This window comes from Schistocerca gregaria, chromosome X, assembly GCF_023897955.1.
Source record: "Schistocerca gregaria isolate iqSchGreg1 chromosome X, iqSchGreg1.2, whole genome shotgun sequence".
NCBI classification, from domain to species: domain Eukaryota; kingdom Metazoa; phylum Arthropoda; class Insecta; order Orthoptera; family Acrididae; genus Schistocerca; species Schistocerca gregaria.
This window is the reverse complement of record NC_064931.1, coordinates 164,682,879-164,697,610: the sequence shown is the minus strand read 5'-3', so window position 1 is coordinate 164,697,610 and position 14,732 is coordinate 164,682,879. Positions and strand designations below refer to the sequence as shown.

The following is a 14,732-nucleotide window of genomic DNA, read 5'->3' as shown; positions in this document are numbered from 1 at the left end:
AAAAACTATCATGTTGTATTTCATGTGCATCAATGCTGTACAGGTGCTGTTAGGCATGTGGCAGTGTGCAGATGGAACTCTTCTCGGTTTCCATTTTCCGTTTTGTGTGCATATCACTTACTGATTCTTAATATGAAAAAAAATGTCCTTACAGATGAATGTGCCTCATGATTATCAGTGTCGTTACTGACTTTTTATTCTGGCATTAGAGGTAGAATGCATGATTCACTCTAAAGCACACACTGTTTGCTGAAAAGTCATTTCTAATCATAGGACTTCAGTAATGAAAAAAGGCAAGGTTTATCTATTTGGTTAACCTCATGAATTAAAATAAAAATAGGCTATAAAAATAAATATTAATAGCTGTTAATTTGATTAGCATTTTGATTGAAAGGAAATATTGTAAAGAGAAAACTAAGATTTTGCTTGGTATTGAAACACGTAATTGGCAGTTATTTAGTTATCATTATTTATGCAAAAAAGGATATAGAAATATAATTCAAATGCTAGTAGGATAGGTTGTTCTAATTTATACATTCATAACTAATTACAGGTACATTTGTCAATTAATTCTTTATTATAGGGCGAGAATATGGACCTTACAATTACAGATATTTGCTTGCAACTTGCGGTGTGGATTCACTCATAAAATTGTGGCACATCACTATTAATGCTTATGAGAAAACTGAAGAGTGTAATCTGTGGAAACAGTTTGCTGGTCATGGAGGAGTCATTACCTGTGTTTGTTTTGCACCTCCTGCTGGTGAAGTACTTGGTTCCACAGCAAGTGACAAAACAGCTCGTCTCTGGAATGTAGTAAGTCCAAATTTTCCTCATAAATTATGCTTTTTTATGTTTGAGTAATATTTTGATTCAGGCTGGAGACTGAAGACCTTTCCTGACAGATTTGCTACATCTTCATTGATTAGTATTACTTTGTATGATTTGTACAACTGCTACTAATACCAATGTGTAGTCATGTAGATGTATTTCTACATCTACATGACTACTCTGCAACACACATTTAAGTGCTTGACAGAGGGTTCATCGAACCACAATCATACTATCTCTCTACCATTCCACTCCCTAACAGCGCACGGGGAAAACAAACACCTAAACCTTTCTGTTCGAGCTGTGATTTCTCGTATTTTATTTTGATGATCATTCCTATCTATGTAGGTTGGGCTCAACAAAATATTTTCGCATTCAGAATAGAAAGTTGGTGACTGAAATTCCGTAAAAAGATCTTGCTGTGACGAAAAACGTCTTTGCTGTAATGACTTCCATCCCAATTCGCGTATCATATCTGCCACACTCTCTCCCCTATTACGTGATAATACAAAACGAGCTGCCATTTTTTGCACCCTTTCGATGTCCTCCGTCAATCCAACCTGGTAAGGATCCCACACTGCACAGCAATATTCTAACGGAGCACAAATGAGTGTAGTGTAAGCTGTCTCTTTAGTGAACTTGTTGCATCTTCTAAGTGTCCTGCCAATGAAGCGCAACCTTTGGCTCGCCTTCCCCACAATATTATCTATGTGGTCTTTCCAACTGAAGTTGTTTGTAATTTTAACACCCAGGTACTTAGTTGAATTGACAGCCTTGAGAATTGTACTATTTATCGAGTAAACGAATTCCAACGGATTTCTTTTGGAACTCATGTGGATCACCTCACACTTTTCGTTATTTAGCGTCAACTGCCACCTGCCACACCATACAGCAATCTTTTCTAAATCGCTTTGCAACTGATACTGGTCTTCTGATGACCTTACTAGATGGTAAATTACAGCATCATCTGCGAACAACCTAAGAGAACTGCTCAGAGTGTCACCCAGGTCATTTGTATAGATCAGGAACAGCAGAGGTCCCAGAACGCTTCCCTGGGGAACACCTGATATCACTTCAGTTTTACTCGATGATTTGTCGTCTATTACTATGAACTGCGACCTTCCCGACAGGAAATCACAAATCCAGTTGCACAACTGAGACGATACACCATAGGCCCGCAGCTTGATTAGAAGTCGCTTGAGAGGAACAGTGTCAAAAGCTTTCCGGAAATCTAGAAATACGGAATCAACTTGAGATCCCCTGTCGATAGCGGCCATTACTTCGTGCGAATAAAGAGCTATCTGCGTTTCACAAGAGCGATGTTTTCTGAAACCATGCTGATTACGTATCAATAGATCGTTTCCTTCGAGGTGATACATAATGTTTGAATACAGTATATGCTCCAAAACCCTACTGCAAACCGACGTCAATGATATAGGTCTGTAGGTAGATGGATTACTCCTACTACCCTTCTTAAACACTGGTGCGACCTGCGCAATTTTCCAATTTGTAGGTACAGATCTATCGGTGGGCGAGCGGTTGTATATGAGTGCTAAGTAGGGAGCTATTGTATCAGCATAATCTGAAAGGAACCTAATCGGTATACAATCTGGACCTGAAGACTTGACCGTATCAAGCAATTTGAGTTGTTTTGCAACCCCTAAGGTATCTACTTCTAAGAAACTCATGCTAGCAGCTGTTCGTGTTTCAAATTCTGGAATATTGCATTCGTCTTCCTTGGTGAAGGAATTTCGGAAAATTGCGTTCAATAACTCCGCTTTAGCGGCACAGTCGTCGGTAACAGTACCATCGGAACTGCGCAGCGAAGGTATTGACTGCGTCTTGCCGCTTGTGTACTTTACATACAACCAGAATTTCTTCAGATTTTCTACCAAATTTCGAGACAATGTTTCGTTGTGGAACCTATTAAAGGCATCTCGCATTGAAGTCCGTGCCAAATTTCGCGCGTCTGTAAATTTTAGCCAATCTTCGGGATTTCGCGTTCTTCTGAACTTCGCATGCTTTTTCCGTTGCCTCTGCAACAGCGTTCGGATCTGTTTTGGGTACCACGGGGGATCCGTTCCATCTCTTACCAATTTATGAGGTATGAATCTCTCAATTGCTGTTGCTACTATATCTTTGAATTTGAGCCACATCTCGTCTACATTTGCATAGTCAGTTCGGAAGGAATGTTTTATGGAATTTCATTATTGTTCATATTTTTTTCTTACAAAATGTCTGAATACGTTATTGGTTTTCGAAGACCATGTGCCATTAAAACAGCGGGCCTACCTAGTAAAAATAAAGTACAGTGAAATAAATCTATTGAATTATACCTTTTGTTGAGATATTGCTACTTGGACATCAACTGGTCATTGCACAATACAAAGAGAAACATTTATTTGGAATTCTCCTCAATAAATGTATGTGGGGCACTAAAATAGAAAATTGCATTTGGTGCAGTATTGGCCCATGTTAACAATTTCCTTTACTCAAATAATCAAAAGATTAGTATAGAGTATAGCGACTACAGTCAACAGTACACAATGTACATCTGTGATACTCCCACGAGACAGTTCAGAACTTTTTATGTATATTGGGCCATTTGTCCCTCAGTTATATTTTGCAATTCTCAAAGGGTACGAGGTTGTGGCATCCCCTATGCATAATATCTCTCAAGAGCTTAACAGGCATACTCTGAATAATCAGAAACAGACATGATGAATGTAATGGCTTGCATACTCTCTGAACTTAAATTTCACATTTTGTCTTGAAAGATGGATAGTTGTGTGGGGAGAGAATTCATCTTCCATGAAAATGACTGCGAAAAACTGTACTGTCATTTTGATATGGTTTGGAAGGAAGTGTGGAGGGGGGGGGGGGGGGGGAGAGAGAGAGAGAGAGAGAGAGAGAGAGAGAGAGAGAGAGAGAGAGAGAGAGAGAGAGAGAGAGAGAGAGAAGGAAATTGTCACCTGAAAGACAAACAGTGTCTGAAGATATTTGTTAAATGCATTTGCTGCACTATAACAACTTTGAATATTTCTCAACACTAACTTGGTACAATACTGTACCCCCGTTAGTGGCCTTTGGTATGAAGCCATATAGGTTAGTGATGTTTCTGGACTGATTATTTTACCACTCTGCCTGAATTCTTCTGAGAATATATTCATATATCATTTATCCCCACCCCTTCCACACCCCGTAGTTCTTTACTTTTCTTTTATATCTGTTTTTCTCCTTCCATTCTTCTACTTATTTTTCTTTTATCCATTTTAGATTAACATACTTTAATTGGCTGCCCATTTTGTTCCTTTTTACAAGAATTTTATTGAAGTGGTTGAAAAAATCAGCCAATCAGTTGCAAAAAAATATTTACCAGCCCTTGTCATAGGTTTTGATATTCCAAAAAATATCAGCTTCAGAGGGAGTGGACCTTGGTACATCACATGATGATACATTAGATTAGCTGAAGCCAAGCATCTCTTGTCATATATAAAATTGACAAAAACAAGAATTATCCCAAGCCATGGCTGTAGATAGCAGCCAGATTACATTTAATGTACTTCAGAATGAATGCTCAGTGGTAGATGCCCACAGATCTTGTCAACATAAAATTATAACAGGAGACACAGGATAAAATATTTCCATATATTAAGTGTACATCATGCCAGAGACAAAGGCCAGGATTTTTTCATCCTCTTCAGATTTACACAGTTGCTGATTTGCAACTGTGTTTAAGATTTTGAGAATTTTAGTGGTTTGTTGAGATTGGTGATCAAGTAGTTTTATCTTTTCAACCCATCGCTCCAATTCTAATTACTCAGATGACATATCCAGGACTATTTATCAGTGTCTCTGCAATTACCTTACTGGACATCCTTTGGTGTAATATGTCAACAGATATGGAAATTACATTATTCCATAACATTTGTGGACAAATGTATTAATGGTTGTGATTTTGTTGTGCAATCAAGTAGTCATTTAATTTAAAAAGTAATGTAGAGGAGTCCATTAAAACCAGTTATCCCAAAGCACATAATATTTTATAGCATCAGCGAGGAAGAAGGGCTTTGAATGTAGAAAATATGATTAGTGTTAAAACTAGGAAAGGTTGGTATCTCAAGAAATAGTTATTACAACTAGTTGTTCCTATCGCGAACTGCATAGGCAGGTCCTTCAGCAGACTATCACTTATAGAGTGGCATCAGGAAGTATTTGACCTACCTTGGATTGTCTGACCCTACTGCAGGTGGCTGCACAGTAAAATTACTTACACAAACAGCACTTGATAATAATTTTCTTTGACATTAAGAAACTTATGACACTACATGGAGGTACAGGAGTTAAGACAGCTTCACAGCTGGTGCTTCTATGAAACATGATAATTTTATTGAAACACTTCATTTTTAAATGATTATTCAACTGTCAGATACACATTAGGCAAATATATACATTAGAATTGTTGAACAGATTTTATTTGTACTCAATATTAAAAATGACCTGTTCTGGTTCAACATGAAAATCCTCAGATCTGTAGACAACAGTAGAATAACTAATCAACAAATGCCCTATAAAGTACATCTGTGAATACCATCATCAGTATGTAGCAGAAAGTACCTGACTGTATCAGTTAGAAGAGTAAACTATCCAACCATGAGAAAAATTTATATACTACATCACAGGATAAACTAGTGGTTTTGTTGGATCCACTATATTAATATAACCCACAGGGCTATTGCTAGCAGGCAGAATCTGGTACATCTGTCGCATTTGAATAAATTTAATAGTAATTTGAATTAATAGTAATTTTTAATTGTTTGGTGAGAATACTGTTCCTTAGAGATAATTAATTAAAATTTGTAATTTGTCAAGGTTCAAACACGTTATAAAAGCATAATTAAAAAAAAAATGGATGGACAAGAAAATCTTCTCACCAAGAAACAGCAGGAGAACACGCATATAAAGGTATTACACTTTGCAAACTTTAATACCTGTATATGTGTGTTCTCCTGCCGCCTCTTGTGAGATTTTTCTAGGCGTCCAGTTACATTACATTTTCAAAAATTGATTGCTTTCATTGATATTAAATAAAACTGTAATTTAAAGAGTGGATGGTATCCATATCCATGCCATTGCATGTCATTGCTGTAGGTGTGACTTAGTCACTATTTGCTTCCTTATGTGATAGTTATTTTGGTGTTGTGCCACGAGTTTGACCAGTCATCTGCTGACTGGCCCCATGACCAGAGGATCACACAGGAGGGTCCCTTCATCGATTTCATGTGAGCTGTGTCCGAAATTGGTGTATTTTACAAAGTACTCTTGTGGTCCTGATTAAATTATGTGTGTGGCATATGTGACTTAGACCAAACCTCATACCTGACAATGCTATATGCAATAAACTTGAGAGAGACCGATGACCTAGCTGTTTGGTCTCTTTCCCCAAAACATCCCAACAATAAACTTGAGAGTGCCAGACTAGCAACAAGGGGGCTTTTAAAGCAAACCTTGTTCATAGCCTCTTTGCCAAAGGTGGCAAGCCATCTCCCAAAAGATCCAACTATGGCTCCTCACAGGTCAACACAACATCAAAGTTCCTTCTCCCCCCTTCCCAACCGCTTCCACTCCCACACCACTTCTTTCACAGGAGCAACTATTCCTTAATCACTCAAAGCATCACAAAGCCTTTAGTGTTGGTACCAACAGTCTTCATATCCCATCATAACACCCCAAGAAAAAATTAAAGTTACTTTTATGCAAAGAGTCAAGTATTCCAATTTTTATTAAGCATATAAACAAGCAAACCACAATGACATTGTGATGTTATACTGTGCTGTACTGGTGGCTCCAAACAGTTGATTTAGTTGGCTGTCCTGTTGCCTTCCCAGTGTTCAGAGGAATCTCATACTCGTAAAAGTAAACAACATTCATGCTAGCAGATGAGATGTATCCATAAAAAAGCTTTTTCATCTATTCTAACTCAAAAAGCACTTTCAAGAGTATTCAGAGAACGTAGCAATCAGGAATTCTAGATCAGGACATACAAGGCGCACTCTTCTCTTGCAAAACAGGGTAATGTGGTGACACAGTGCTTGCTGCGGAGCAATCTGTTGCATTAAGGTCCCTAACACAGCAACCAAAAAAGCTTGTAAAGAAAGCACCTTGGCAGTTCGCAACTTTCCCTAGCACTCACCGAACGAATTGGTTAATTGGTTAAAGCGCTGTCTTCTCATTAGAGAGAAGCAGTGTTCAAACTTCGATCCGACCATCCAGATTTTGTTTTTTTTGTGGCTTCCCTAAATTGTTTTAGACAAATGTTCAGATGTGATTCTTCAACTTCTCCCCATGTAGTTCATGATGTAACACTTCACAGATGAACAGTCGAATGTCAGTGTCCAATGGGCAAAATATTTTGGCAAGTGACTGCATAGCCATCATCAGGTTCACTAATGAGCTGCCTGTGTAGGAGCTTTATGGGGCTTTTATATCTTCCCCTTCCCTTCAACATACTGCTCTATGCACTGTTTGCACCCAGCAGTGGGGACACATCCATCATCTCTCCTCCTCTCCCCTCGACATGTTGTTCTGTTCGCTGTTCATGTCCAGGAAAATGGGCTGGCAGCATCTCAGGTGTCACTCTGCCTGCTCCCAGAATCAGTTCGTTGTTGGCTATCTCCTTCCTCTTTTTAATCAGATTAAGTGTTGGTTTCCAGGCCTTTGTAAGGATGTAGCCACTATCACATTTGATCAGAGCTGTTCCCATACTCCTAACCTGATAGATTATTTAATGGCACAATCCCATAAGTTAGATGTCTGTGTAAGAATCTTAGTATAGTCATAATCCATTCAACGTGGTTCCAACAGGCAATGTTCCATGACTGTTGACTTGTTAGTTTGCTGCAGTCTGGTGTGCAATTGACGTTCTCAGCAAAGATGTTCAGCAGTATGCACCATCTGATCTATGTATGTTATCCCACATTGGTAGGGGATCTAATAGACCCTGGACTTCCATATTCTGAGCTTTCCTTGACAATATCAAGCAGTGCCTGTGTTTTAGTTGTGTGGGTGGGAGACCATCTTCACTTGGTGTTTCCAAAGAATTCATCCTGTCTTTCCAAATAATTCACCACAAGTATGACACAGTCTCTGTGTGGTAATGTCCAGTGATCATGGTGAGCTCCCTTTCCTTTTACAAATTGCACACCTTATCTGCATGAGTTCACGACCACATTATAGAGTGAACTATTCAACTAGGGAGCATTGTGGTGGTGCTGCAATTGGGGAAGCAAATTGTTGCCATGTGCAGTTGAGCTGTGTCTGATGCTGCTTGGGCAGCGATGACCTCCTCTCCTAGTATCAAGGGGGTCATGTGGCTCGAATTTATGGTGAGGTGTACTGACTTGAGCATGGGGGAATGTGTGTGTGTAAAATGGCTTTCTGGGATCAGGCCCTTTCTTAGTGTAGAGATTGCTCAGGTCTTCCTGAATTGATTATGTCGTGTGGTAATATAGTTGCACATGGAAGCTGATTCTTGGCCACAGAATTAAGCTCCCTTTTTGCTTGTTCACCTAATGTGGATTTTGGCTTCAAGAAACCCACTTCTTATCTAAAAGCTTAGATTGAAATTTGTGAGTGTGTGTCGTCCTGGCCATATAAGAGGCTCACTGCCCTTCCTGACTCATTCCTAGTACCTTTGTAAATTGGAGAGGAGCCAAATTGAGTTGCAAGTTTCTGGCTGTTTAGATTTCTTAGTCCATGCTCAGCAGGTCTTCTGGAATTATTTTTCTATTCTACCATCTTGTTTTGTGATACCCACAGTGCTCGTGTACTACAACACATTAACTCAGGTTTAGCCACCTTGCTGAGCGATGGCAGTGTTGAGTGTGCAGTCGTGGCCCCGATTTAGACATGCCGTTAGTCTGTTCCAGCTTCACAGACAGTGTGGTCTGCTGCATTATAGTAGTCTCGGACTGTATGTAGTGCCTTTGCAGCTGAGCTTCTACACGCTACACCGGCCTGCTCAGTCTTCTTCAAGGAGGTTACTGCTCACTAAGATGTGTAATTTTAATCTATTAACTGTTTCATATAACTGCTGTTTTCCTCATTTGAATAGGCTAAGTGGTCAGTTGACTAACTTACATAATTGTAATCTTGTAACTCTCGCAAATACTGTTTTTCTCATCCCAAGTTTCTATGCCAGTTTGGTATCTCTTATTTTAACAGTCTAATATGTTTTTTAACTTGGCCAAGTTATTTTTTTAAATTGGCATGGGAAGCTACTCTTGTTGTAAACTGCTCATTCTTGTGGTTTAGTAGTTTATTTGATGTGGTAGTATCCCCCTTTCTTTTAATGTGGAATGATTGTGGAAATGTTGCTAGCATGCGTCCCTGGGTGCAAACTGCAGATGAAGTGATGTTTTGGGGGGAGTAGGGAGTAGAGGAGATGATAAAGTTGCAACCACCCTGGGTGAAGACTGCACAGGAGTAGCAGGTCAGAGGTAAGGGGGAGGCATCTGCCCCTAGGCAGTCAGTTCATCAGCACACCTTGTGATGGCAACAGTAAAGGCTTTATTGGTGCAGGACAGTAGTAAATACCAAATGGTTGATTACAAAGTCATACAGTATATTGCTTGTCAGAAAGAAAGAAAGAAAGAAAGATTTCTTCACATACAGAAATTATATCAAAACACTATTCATTACACTGAAACTTGTCCTTTTTCCTCAGTACAAGTACACATGTATAAAATTTCCTAATACACACATCATACCAATTTAGTCTTAAACATTAGACAACAATAGCAAATTATATAACTGCTAGCCTCAAGAACCATGCGCCAACTGCACTAAACTCAGTATCACCAACAAACATATATGCTAGCAGTTATTTTGCTTAATATTCTATCTACTTCTGCATTCAATCTACTTTCGTCATTGCTATAAGTGTATCACTTTACTAGGAACACATCCTTAACAACTGCTCAGCACTGTGGCCATTACTCATTGCTACTCTCCAAGGATTACATGTAAGACAAAATATCACAATAAGGCAAGGATAACTTACACAATGTGATTGCCAAAATCTTTTGCCCGTGAACATTTATCATCAAATGCTTTGACTGTTCCTTATAAAATGACACAGCTGGCTTCTTCCCCACCCTTGTCCTATCCGAGCATGTGCACTATCTGGACCCTGCAAACTCACTCATTCCACATTGTATCAATATAGATCATGCAAATGATCTGTGAGATATATAATTACTTAGCTAACCAACTAAATAACTTGCTTACACACTGACTGACTGACTGACTGACTGACTCACTCACTCACTCACTCACTCACTCAGTCTATCTTCCATCACTTGCTGCCATCAGTGGTGTCATTGGTGTGCACACTCATAGATATGCAAAAAAGAAGGTAGTTGGTAGTGAGTGAGAATATATTTTGAATGGTTAAACCAACCACTCAGCAGTGGAGTGCTTCTGCACAGTGACTAAGATGAAATGAGATCATTCTCACTCACCTTTGCTTAGGGCAGTGACCTATAACCTGTGGCTTCTTACTGCCTTGTAAAGAACTTCTGGAATGTGACACACATGTTTCTATTGTAACAGTATGCCATGTTTCATTTGAACATGGTTTTTATGCTGAGGAGAGAGCATTTAGTGGCTTGGCTAGGAATATGCCATTTGTTCTAAGTGGCAGTCGGTTGGATGTGTCTTAGGTTACAAAATTATACACTCCTGGAAATGGAAAAAAGAACACATTGACACCGGTGTGTCAGACCCACCATACTTGCTCCGGACACTGCGAGAGGGCTGTACAAGCAATGATCACACGCACGGCACAGCGGACACACCAGGAACCGCGGTGTTGGCCTTTGAATGGCGCTAGCTGCGCAGCATTTGTGCACCGCCGCCGTCAGTGTCAGCCAGTTTGCCGTGGCATACGGAGCTTCATCGCAGACTTTAACACTGGTAGCATGCCGCGACAGCGTGGACGTGAACCGTATGTGCATTTGACGGACTTTGAGCGAGGGCCTATAGTGGGCATGCGGGAGGCCGGGTGGATGTATCGCCGAATTGCTCAACACGTGGGGCGTGAGGTCTCCACAGTACATCGATGTTGTCGCCAGTGGTCGGCGGAAGGTGCACGTGCCCGTCGACCTGGGACCGGACCGCAGCGACGCACGGATGCACGCCAAGACCGTAGGATCCTACGCAGTGCCGTAGGGGACCGCTCCACCACTTCCCAGCAAATTAGGGACACTGTTGCTCCTGGGGTATCGGCGAGGACCATTTGCAACCGTCTCCATGAACCTGGGCTACAGTCCCGCACACCGTTAGGCCGTCTTACGCTCACTCCCCAACATTGTGCAGCCCGCCTCCAGTGGTGTCGCGACAGGCGTGAATGGAGGGACGAATGGAGACGTGTCGTCTTCAGCGATGAGAGCCGCTTCTGCCTTGGTGCCAATGATGGTCGTATGCGTGTTTGGCGCCGTGCAGGTGAGCGCCACAATCAGGACTGCATACAACCGAGGCGCACAGGGCCAACATGGTGTGGGGAGCGATCTCTTACACTGGCCGTACACCTCTGGTGATCATCGAGGGGACACTGAATAGTGCACGGTACATCCAAACCGTCATCGAACCCATCGTTCTACCATTCCTAGACCAGCAAGGGAACTTGCTGTTCCAACAGGACAATGCACATCCGCATGTATCCCGTGCCACCCAACGTGCTCTAGAAGGTGTAAGTCAACTACCCTGGCCAGCAAGATCTCCGGATCTGTCCCCCATTGAGCATGTTTGGGACTGGATGAAGCGTCGTTTCATGTTGTCTGCACGTCCAGCACGAACGCTGGTCCAACTGAGGCGCCAGGTGGAAATGGCATGGCAAGCCGTTCCACAGGACTACATCCAGCATCTCTACGATCGTCTCCATGGGAGAATAGCAGCCTGCATTGCTGCGAAAGGTGGATATACACTGTAGTAGTGCCGACATTGTGCATGCTCTGTTGCCTGTGTCTATGTGCCTGTGGTTCTGTCAGTGTGATCATGTGATGTATCTGACCCCAGGAATGTGTCAATAAAGTTTCCCCTTCCTGGGACAATGAATTCACGGTGTTCTTTTTTCAGTTTCCAGCAGTGTATAAGCTTCAGTATTCCTCCCCAAGTTTTTGAAGCATAGATTTTAATGTGACTCACAGTGGCTATCCTTGTACTAGCATTCAGCAAGCTACTGTTTTTTATTTCTTTATTTTTTGGGTGTATGTGCTCTGTTGTTCTGGATAAATAGCTTAAAATTATTTTATATTATTATTAAATGTTTAATTGATAAATATTGTATCTTATGACTAACACAGTTATGGAATATCTATAAATTTGAACCTTTGTTCACACCAAAAACCACCATGTTGGGTATTCTAAATCCAAACAAACAAATGCTTCATAAATAATCAGAATTTTATTGTCTCAAGACGAACATACATAAATCATTGATTTAGCGTATAGGAGATTTGTCAATATAGATAAGGGACCATAGATAAATTTAGTGTGTCAAACATAGAACAAAACCAATCTTAACTTACAAAAATCATTGCAAATTTGTGTCATTACTCTACAAAGAAATCTTCATCATCATTTAAAAATTCCATGAGTGAATAATAACATTTTTGCACTAGGGTGGTGTGTAATATTATCTTCAGTAAACCTATTTCCATACTGTGAAAGATTTTCATTTTTAATTTATTATGAATTTTCATAGCCATGTAATGAGGAGTCTGGGAGTAGAGTGTTAGTCTGTGAGATGGCAACATGAAATTATCTTTGTTTCTTGTGTCATACGTATGTTGAAAATTGTCTTCTGTGAATTCTGTTCCATACCTTACAGCAGCTTCAATGTAGTTGTGGTAAACAACTTTCCTTATGTCAGTGTCACTTGCATAGGACAAGACAGTCATTGTGAATGCTAGATTGTTTAGCTTGTTTGCCAAGTAGCTTATATGTGAAGACCAGGGTAATTTTTTTTTTCTAAAAATATCTCCAGAAATTTGACAGTTTCTACTCCCCTGATTTTTATGGATAATTTGGGATTCACATGATTTTGACTTTAGTTTTAAACTGTGTGAGGTAGCTTTTCCCAATCCATTTACATCAAACCAATGTTATAAACTATTTAGAGTGTAAGTGACTCTTTGGGGAATTTGTTCTGTGGTGTCACTTTGAATGAGTACATATGTGTCATCTGCAAATAAAGTGAGTGCAATTTGATATTTAGTGGGAAATCATTTACATAACATAAAACAGAATTGGACCAAACATTGAACCTAGTGGGAAGCCCTGTTAATTAATTTTCCAGGCTGAGAAACAATTTCCTCTACCTGACATTACAGCTACTCTTTGCTTTCTATATGTTGAACATGATTTGAACCATTTCAGAGCACTAACATTTATTCTGTATCTCTCTCATTTATGTAACAGTAGTGTGTGGTTTACACAGTCAAAAGCCATCATGAGGTCACAGAAAATTCCTGTGAATTTCTGGGATTTGTCCAGAGACAAGCAAATTTTTGCAACAAATTCTTGTTGGCACATATTTTACTCTTCCCTTTCTGGAAGCTGAACTCATGATCTAGGTGATTTTTTAATGATTTTAGATGCAAGATTTATACACACATATGAACCTGTGTTCAAAATATATTTTGTGCTCTTTTATGGACTAAAATAATTAATTTTAAAATATTGACTACTGTAATAAATAAACTGACCATTCAATAAGTACCATGCAAAATAACAATAATAACAATAATATTAGTAATAATATTCAGTTATACAGTGGATGTAACTAACCAACACTTCCCTGTATTCAGCGGCAACAAGTATGAGCAGAAGCTACTGTGTACTACTACATTAACTTGTTGTGCCCGACAGGTGGCAGCACTTGTGATTGGGGAAAGATTGAACATTCACAAATGTGTACAGGTAGTTTCCAATGAGGAAAAACGTTTCTATTGCACCTACTACACAGCAAACATTAATGTACATAATTGTAGCCAGAGAGTCTGAAAGGGTTAATACTCTAGTGGGTATTTCATGTTATCCATTCATTTTTTGTTTGTTTTTACAGGAAAATATTATTTTTTCATATCTGTAACTGCAATTTGTTAAAATTGAGTTAAAACTTTGCTGTTGCCCTGAGTGAAACCAAAGAGTTGGACATTATCTAAGTAACCACTTAAATCAGCATCTGATTTTGATGCATTTATGAAAACCTTATTGAAATATTCTGATATTTCTGAGGGATTTTCTTTGGATTTGTAACCTATCTTAATTTTGAGAATTTGTGGACTGCTGGCTATTACACCAAGTTAAGACTTTACGATTGACCATATTGCCTTTGATTTATTTGTATGGTTCAGAACGAATTTTCTGTGTGCCACTTTTTGCTGCCTTTACCACCCTTCTAAATACAGTTCTATACCTTATTACATAGTTTATAAAATTGAAATTCATAGTACTTTTCATTCATTGTGTAACTATTTTTCTGCGACTTGACATTTTTATATCGGCAGTTATCCATTTCAGTTTGCTCATTATTTTTTTATGGCAGACTATGGGGGAAAATAATACATCAAAAAGATGCAAAAAGCTCTCAGGGAATCTGTCATATTTTTTAGAACTTGTAGTACAATGATCCACTGACCAGTTTACTTCTTTAAGCTTACAATAAAATAAGTTTATATTTTCCTTACTGAAGCATCGTTTGATGCACGTTTTTCTAATGGTTGGTTCATTTATTTTTGCAAGCTCCAAAAACAGCGCAGAATGATCAGAAATATGTAAATCAATGCAGAATTTCTTTCCCATCATCAAATGAATAATTTGTCAGAATGCCATTTATA

General features: G+C 39.4%; 1 protein-coding gene across 5 annotated transcripts in view; it reads left to right on the top strand.

Annotated features, from left to right (window-relative positions):
* LOC126297649 (WD repeat, SAM and U-box domain-containing protein 1-like) overlaps window positions 1-14,732 on the top strand; it is a 223,542-nt gene that overhangs the window by 151,420 nt on the left and 57,390 nt on the right. For all 5 annotated transcript variants that reach the window (XM_049988728.1, XM_049988727.1, XM_049988729.1 and 2 more), the window contains exon 13: window positions 584-816. In XM_049988728.1, the coding sequence (XP_049844685.1) occupies window positions 584-816 (233 nt within the window). The remainder of the gene's footprint in view (window positions 1-583; window positions 817-14,732) is intronic.